This window comes from Gekko japonicus, unplaced genomic scaffold (assembly GCF_001447785.1).
Source record: "Gekko japonicus isolate JY-2015 unplaced genomic scaffold, Gekko_japonicus_V1.1 scaffold1847, whole genome shotgun sequence".
NCBI lineage: Eukaryota > Metazoa > Chordata > Lepidosauria > Squamata > Gekkonidae > Gekko > Gekko japonicus.
In genome coordinates this window covers 114,675-122,998 of record NW_015163144.1, presented here as the reverse complement: position 1 = coordinate 122,998, position 8,324 = coordinate 114,675, and the positions used below count along the sequence as shown (strand labels likewise).

Sequence of the window (8,324 nt, the reverse complement as noted above, 5' to 3'; positions counted from 1 at the left end):
ATTATTATTATTATTATTATTATTATTATTATTATTATTATTATTATTATTATTATTATTATTATTATTATTATTATTATTATTATTATTATTATATTGTTAAGCAAACGAATTACTACATCAGAATGCGAACACAAAAAATACCTAAAACTAACATGTCACAGAACCTGTGAAGAACAAGTAGCACAAGAAGACATCATTACTATGAGAATCTCAATCTCAATTGAGAACTCAATGTTGAATCTTAATTAACAACTTCTAATGTTCTGTTTGTATTATGTTCTAGTCTGTAAGCTGCCCTGAGCAGGTTTATTTTATTTATTTGTTTGTTTCATCTATAGCCCGCTCTCCCCAAAGTCGGCTCACGGCGGATAACATCAAACCACAAAATACAATTTAAAAACCTCTAAAACAGCATATAATTAAAATAAAATAAAATGTATATACAACAATTCTATAAAATCCCAGATGGCATATGAAGGGGCAATTTTCAGACAACTGTGAAGGGTAATGGGGGGACACAAGGAGAGGGGGTAAAGGGAGACGACGGGAAGAGAGCACATAAAATGTTTCTAAATCATTAATGATTAAATAAAAAGTAATTCTGTGACCAAATGATTGGATAATTGTACAGACTTACATGCATAAGACATGCATTGTGAATGAGGCAGGGATTTAAACAAGGTACAAGCAATCACTTCAATGCACTTCAGGTGCTAATGGACCCAAATTTTGTTCTATTGCTTCAGTCCAACATGGCTACATCTAGTACACCTAAACATTTTGCCATGGAGCACTCATATCACTTTTTCCCAGAAAAGCAAAATGAGACCTTTTTGTTTAACTCTCAGGTACAACATTCTCCATTTGCAATGCAGTTCTCTCTCTAGAACACTGAGTCACAAGAATGAATTCAGGCCTGCAAGTTCAGGATACAATTTTACATTTCAAGTATGAATGCCATTTTGGTCCCCTTAGCATGCTTTTTATTATGTTGACAAAAACACAAGACAGACTGTAACCCAATACTGAAGACTGGGGTATCAGAATGACTCTCCCTCCCTCCCTCCTGTTGAACATAATTCCCTATTATTTAAAGTCCAAAAAATGGTGGGGGGGGGGGGGGGAATGAAAAATATACTGAGAGATTTGGTGAGGTCTCTCAAACACCATACATTACTCGTTAAAAATGACACAAGATGGGAATGTCAGGTTTTGATGACTATACCACATAGAACAGGTTTCATGATTCCCTACCCTTGCTCCCAGTTTCTTAACCACTGAAACCAGGCTACATGCTGCAAGAATGGAGAGGTCATGAAAGAACGCAAGAAGACAAGGGAAGGGAGTGTGCATGTTTATATGATTGAGATAACAGGGAAAAGGTGTCTTATTGACACTAGAGCACTATCTCAAGCCTAACAAGAGGCACCAGGTAAGTGTGCATGTTTATATGAAAAGTCCTATGGGATACTTCCATGATGGTACACTGTCCGGGCTCAAGAAGCAGCAGACAGCTGTGGAATCTTATTAATTATTTTCTACCACACACGTCAAAAGGAATATGCTATTTCTAAAATGTCAGGCAATCCATTAATAAAACAAATACTTGCACATATTATCTAAGGGGAAAAGCCTGCATTCCCTACTAAAGTTATATCTGCAACATGAACAAGGCACCTTTGGCCTATGATACATGGGTGTTTGCCTTGCTTTCACTGTGCATGTCCGACAGGTTTTATTTTTCATTCTGCTTTCTGACAGTGCTTTTGTGTCGTTTTCCCCTTGCTTTGCTTCCAAGCCGAAGGTTATTCGAAAGCATACAGATTCCCTCAGATTTCCCCCCACCCTTTTCCTGCCCCTTGTAGGCCACACCCATATCCAGGTCATTCTGCCCACTCTGTACCTTCCCCCATTCATTGGTGCATCCCTCACTGTTTGACATTTAATTTTTTTACACGCAATCTCAGTCTAGCAATATGAGACTGATGCTAGTCTCAGATCGCAAGGAAGGAAGGAAGGAAGGAAGGACTCCCAGCTGGGCTGCCCTTTCATGCTGCCTGGTTTAAATCAGATGGCAGGAAAAGGCAGCACACAGCGAGCCTGGATGGGCTGCCCTTTCCTGCCACCCAGTTTAAGCCACGTAACAGGAGGCGGCAGTGCAGAGCTGCGCCTGCAGGGAGCCATGCTGCGCCTGCAGGGAGCCGTACGCACAGTGAGCCTGGCTGTGCTGCTTCCTCCTGCCGCCAGTTTAAACCAGGTGGCAGGAGGAGGCAGCGCAGGGCTGTGCCTGCAAGGAGCTGTTGGTTCCCTGCATGCACAGCGAGTCCAGTTGGGCTGCCCTCTCCTGCCACCCGGTTTAAACTGGGTGGCAGGAAGAGGCAGTGTAGAGCTGCGCCTTCAGGGAGCCATTGGCTCCCCCCACACACACACACAGTGAGCCTGGCTGAGCTGCCCTTTCCTGCCACCCAGTTTAAACCAGGTGACCGGAGGAGGAAGTGCAAGGCTGCGCCTCCAGGGAGTCATCAGCTCCCCACATGCACAGCAAGCCTGGATGGGCTGCCCCTCCTGCTGCATGCTTTAAACCGGGTGGCGAGAGGAGGCAGCGCAGAGCAGAATAAATACACGAGGGGGGGGAGAACAGTGCGCATGGCAAGCACAGACTCCAAAGTCAAGCTTAAAGACTTGAATGCTCGGATTCTCTGCAATAAGCTGTGTGTGCATAATGGGCTGTTGCTACAAAGCTGTAAGAACACTCTACTAATATTGGCAATGAGTACTGAAAGGCGACTTTTGAGTGTGACAGGAGGCATTATAAAACATTCACACACCCAAAGGGCTAATTAAACAAAAGAGTTGAGGATACTGAACGACAGTCTGATATCACTACGGCTTCAAAACTCGGGGTATTGCTAAATATCAAAAGCACCATTGAGCTGGCTACATATCTGACTTCAGTGGAGGGAAAGAACTCTAGAAGGGCATTCACCCTAGCCAGATGTTCTGCCCTTCCATCTGCAGTTATTCAAGGCAGGTATAATAAAAACCCCTACCCTGAAAGGCTATATTCATGCACTTCATGCGAGGTCGAATCAGTAGAGCATATGTTTTTCAGTTGCCCATTCTACAGAGAGGCTCATCTTAAAATCATTACCCCATTAGTTGATAGGATACCTGGTCACATCAATACGAACAAAGCAAGACTTCACTGGCTTCTATCCGATAAGAATGCAGAGATTACATGTTCAGTTGCTGAGTTCTGTGCATGGATTCTTAGATTGCGGGAGTCGCATTTTAAAACTTTTTAAATTTAGATTTTATTCTGTATATTATCTCTGTTTTTTCCTTCTTTTTCTTACTATGTTTGTATTGTATGCTGGTCTTAAGACCGTAATAATAAAACTAAACTAAAGATTCACACACTATTATGGTTTTGTGTATTTACTACTGCAAAAAAAAAAAAAATCCCAATTCACTCACTGCCACTTGCGCAGAGTCCATGAACCGTAGTCCAAAGTAGTCGTTTTCAATGAGGTCTAGATGATACATGATCTGTTCGAACAGATGCTGTCCTTTGGCTTTTTTCTGAAATTATAAAAATAGTTAGTTCATAAGGAGCACACAGTAGTTGCTGATTACGTTTATGTTCGAGGCCAAATTTTGCAAGCAACTGAAGACTTTTAGCAAAACACATCCCACGTTCTCCAGACATTAGTCTTATCTGCGGCTACAGAACTATCCCTAGCCAGAAAAGGCTGTTCTGGGATCCAGAGTAAGACAGACTTACGGGTACTAATACTTAAGCAATACCTGATAAGCGAAATGTGCTGAATTTTAAGTCTGTCACATGCCAAATGCTACTCTGCCATTACTCCAAAACCTTCTGCACTCTTGCTGGACTAGCAGAAAGTCAGTCACAGTATAAAAAGAGGACACAAGGTTAAAAACTGTACTTATTTCACTGAAGAGCTTTCAAGACCAGCGAAGGCCAAGAAATCATTCTCACATTGTACTCTGTTTAATGTATTTTTAATGTAGCTGTTTTAGTTGTTTGTCCTACTGCTGATTTAGCTGTTTTAGTTGTTTGTCCTACTGCTGATTTAAATATTTTATTGGTTTTCAGCATATTATTGTTTTTGTTTTTAAGCTGCCTCAATACAGTGATACAGAAAGGTGAGGTTTTTCTAGAAGCTGTAATATAAGAAAGTACTCCTGCCCAAGTCAACATGATCTTGGGTGCTGAAGAAGTTGTCTCAAACACCCTTAAGATATGCATACACAGAAGTCAAAATGAAGAGGATGTGTGCAAGTGCTTTTCAAAGAGTGTTTCAGTAAGTTCTTATGCAAACAGTATTTCAGTTGTGACCAGAAGCTTTTTACTAATCAGAATGCCAAATCAAATTGTTCACATTCAGGAACAGCGAAGGGTTGCAAGGATTTCAGACAAATGATTTCTATATTGATAAAAAGAGCATAGCGAGCATTTTCACCCTCCTTCTCTAAGAGATTCTTTTCTAAGCTTCATAATAAAATCAAAACAAAGGCAAAGTCTCTTAAGAATCCACAGGAACTTGCTGTTCTGTAAGCACACAAGATATTCTTAAATTCATTGTCTGTTCTTAGAAGTCTGTGTAAAACTAGCAAAATATTCCATTCGTTGAATCTAACTATTTTAAGAAATATATTTTAAAACTGCCACATCCTATAAGCCTTCTCCTTCCCCCAAAACCCTGGACTGTGAACCTGTTCATATTAAAGCCAAATTACACTTTACAGGCCAATGTTTAGAAAAGGAAATACAGCTTCAGGGAAAAGGGGTAAAGTTAACTTTTTCCATGCCTGCTGTCTTCCTGCTCAAAACTGCCTTCTCTCCAGCCACACCTTTGGCAGGTTCCAAACAACAATCAGTGTTCCACTGTACTAGTGGTTCCACAGTGTCCATCAAATATTTCTAGAAAGTGGATGGGGTTTGGTGGACCTGTGGCCCAGCAAGACTTCTGAATGGCCACTGGAGAGTTCATTGGCTATGCAGATATATAAAAACACGGCTGTGATGGACTGCACGTTTAAAAGCCCAGAAATGCTGTGTAAACAGATAAAGGACCGTGAAGGGTGAATTCTTCACAGAGCCAGAGAGCCTTGAGTGACAGGCTGTTCCAAGAGATCTGACTGGTTAGCATCAGCCAAGCAGAGAAAGACTTCTGAACGGGATGCTGAGGAGGATTCAGTCTGATTTCAGCCCTATCTGAGAAGGGCTGAGTACTGACAGTTTTGGAATTCAGCCCTGACTGAGAGCAGAGAACAGAACTCAGCCCTAACTGAGAGCAGAGAACAGAACAGGAGAACTGGAGGAAAGTTTTGGAATTCAGCCCTGACTGAGAGCAGACAGGAGAACTGGAGAAAAGTTGGCAAGAAAGTTAGGGAAGTGGGCAAAGACTCCCATTCAGGCCAAGGAAAGGGGATATATCTTCTAGTGAAAGGAGACTGTCCCTACCCAGTCAAACAGGGACTTAGCTCTGAAGAGTGAAGAGATCCATGGTATGGTGTGGTTAGAAACTGAATCTGAAGACCTTAAGAGTCAGCTCAAAACTCAAGACACTAGTGTTTCAAGAGAAGAGGTTTGGGTACTGTAAAGAGTGCACCAGCCTTCTGGAAACCAAAAGAGTCAGAGAATACTCAAAGAACGTGTACTGGAGTGTTTGGGAAAACAGTGCAACAAAAGCCTCTCAACATAAAGATTTAAGTAACTATGAGTAGCTTAAGAACTGAAACATAAGAACTAAAGTCTGTGCATGTACTGATTTCACCTCAGAGTTATCCAGGCCCATAGCCAGGATTTTTTGGTTTGTGGGACAATGTTTTTTTGGGGGGAGGGGGCAGCCATTATGTATTGCTGCTTTTTAAAATAAAAATAAATGAATAATGTTTTGTTCTTTACCTCCCTCCCCCCGATGAGCTGCTTCAGCAAAAAAAAACCCACCCCTAACCCAGGATTGCTCCTATCCCCATGTGGATGGAGAGACAGGAGGGGGAAGCTGCCCTGTGTTTCAGAAGGAAGGGAGTCTCATTTTGCCAGTGTTCGCTCAAGGACTGAGAGTGCCCACAGAGCATCCGAACCTGCTGAGAGGTGTTGTGCTATTGCCTCCTTTGAATGTTTTTGAAGCAGCAACACCCCCCCACACCTAGGCCCCTATGAGAATGACAGTTTGGGTGCCTACAGGGGTCAGGAAGGATCTGTGCTGAGTAAAGAGAGCCAAGAGCAGCAAGAGGAGTTATTTGGAATTGGCGGCACTGCTGCTCCCGGCATGGGAATGTAAACAGCAAGAAACAGCTCTGGAGTTGGAAGGCAGGGTTAGCATGGTCACAGGCTAATCGTCATTAGACATGGCAGGGCATGGGCAGGGCACTGGTGCGGTGCAATTTAAAGTCCATTTCAAAGCCGAAGAGCCAGCGCTGTCCGAAGACATTTCCGTGGTCATGTGGCCAGCATGACTAAACCCCAAGGCGCACGGAACGCTGTTACCTTCCTACTGAAGTGGTACCTATTTATCTACTTGCAATTTCTTGCTTTCGAACTGCTAGGTTGGCAGAAACTGGAACTAGAGACGGGAGCTCACTCTGTCATGCGGCACACTCGGGTCTCGAACTGCTGAACTACCGACCTTCCACAGCCTGCAGTTCAGCGTCTTAACCACTTGAGCCATTGCAGCTCATATACATATAGTGCAACCTTTTTGAGCTTGCGAACACCTTTGGATTTCTGACAGTGCAATGGGTGCAGCCACAGATGGCTGCCGCAAGATGGCTGCTGTAGAAGGTGGTTTGAGCTTGCGAACACCTTTGGATTTCTGCTGAAGAAGGTGAAGGCAGCCACAAAATTACTGCCACAGCTACATTCAGCCACACAGTTGAGCTCTTGTGCTGTGGTGGCAGCTGCTGTCAAAGCTGTTATGGTGGCCCTGTTCACTTCCCTACCTCAGAGGCAAGATTTTCCCTCCATTTTTCTTTCCCTTTACTGACTGAGGCACCCTAGTAATTTGTTTTCTTCTTTGCTGAAGAATTCTGGCTGTCCCACCCTGTCACAGTACAATATTGTGGCTATTGGCTCAGCCCAGGAACCTGAGGGGAGGATAACTTTAACTTAAACAACTTAAATGGCACCTGAGGTGTTTTGAAATTCAAAAATAACAAAAATATTTGATTTAACATAGAGGGGAAAGGTCAGGTAAAATCAGGGGTTGGAAAAATTAACCACCAAAAATTAACCACACATTAACCACCAAACTGGACATCGCTGGGATTGAACCTGGGACCTTGTGCATGCAAAGCATGCCCTGTACCACTAATCAACAGCCAGACAAGCTCTTACCAGTGTGGAACTGGCTCTGTAATAAAGCAGGATTAGCAGTGGTTTCAGATGGCAGATGTGTGTGGGGGAACCTCATGCCCACCCACAACTCTCCAGAGCAGCTAATACTCTTTTCTGCCTTAGTCCCCAGGTGTCTTAAAACACAGCACAACACATCCAACAGGACTCTCCCAACACTCAGGAGTTCAGGAAGCCCCATCAGGTATGCATGGCTTTTCCATGCTGTGTTTTAAGACCCCTGGGGAAGTAGCTGATGAGAAGGGTAAGGCAAAGGTTGGTGGGGAGCCGTGGCCAGAAGCCCCAGGCAGCACTTCTTGTTGAGTCACCAATGAATCAGAGACACTAGCTTTATACCAGGGCTGGGGAGCATCAACTGGAAGAGGGTTTGGCCTCCATGCCCTGCTTGTGGACCTTCTGGAGACATCTAATAGGTCATGGGCATCTGGTTGTCAAATGGACCCAGCCCCGTAGCCAGACATTTTTGGCCGGTGGGGCAGGGGGCTGGGGAGAGAACTTAATTAGATTACCCAACCGCATGTGGGGGGGGGGCGGGTAGCATGGAGGTTGGGGAGAGAAAAGGAAGCCACCCTGCAGCTTCTGGTCAGTTTCACTTCCCTCCAATCAGCTATTAGGTTTAACAGGTGTTCCTTGGGGAGTGAAACTGACCAGAAGTGGCAGGGCAGCTTCGCTTTCCTTCTCCAGCCTCCCAACCACCGCGGGGAGAGGCACACCGGGGTGGGGGGTCTGGTGTCCTTCCGGGGTGGGGCAGGGCTTGTCCCTGGTGGGGCTCTGCCCCCAAATGCCCCATCATAGCTATGGGTATGAATGGGCCATTGGTCTGATCCAGCATGGCTGCTCTGCATGTTCATTCCTGTGCAAAGACCCAACAAGAGAATCTTAACCCACCAATTACTAATGTTTCCTGAAATATGAATGCTACTCAACCAGTTTCTGT

The 8,324-nt window shown here is 44.1% G+C and overlaps 1 protein-coding gene across 2 annotated transcripts in view; it reads right to left on the bottom strand.

Moving 5' to 3' along the window:
* The window catches only part of EPB41L5 (erythrocyte membrane protein band 4.1 like 5), a 71,737-nt gene that overhangs the window by 55,396 nt on the left and 8,017 nt on the right, over positions 1–8,324 (bottom strand). For both annotated transcript variants that reach the window (XR_001482375.1, XM_015406992.1), the window contains exon 2: positions 3,481–3,585. Coding sequence is in view for 1 of the 2 variants with exons in the window: in XM_015406992.1 (XP_015262478.1) it covers positions 3,481–3,585 (105 nt within the window). In the remaining variant the exon portion in view is untranslated. The remainder of the gene's footprint in view (positions 1–3,480; positions 3,586–8,324) is intronic.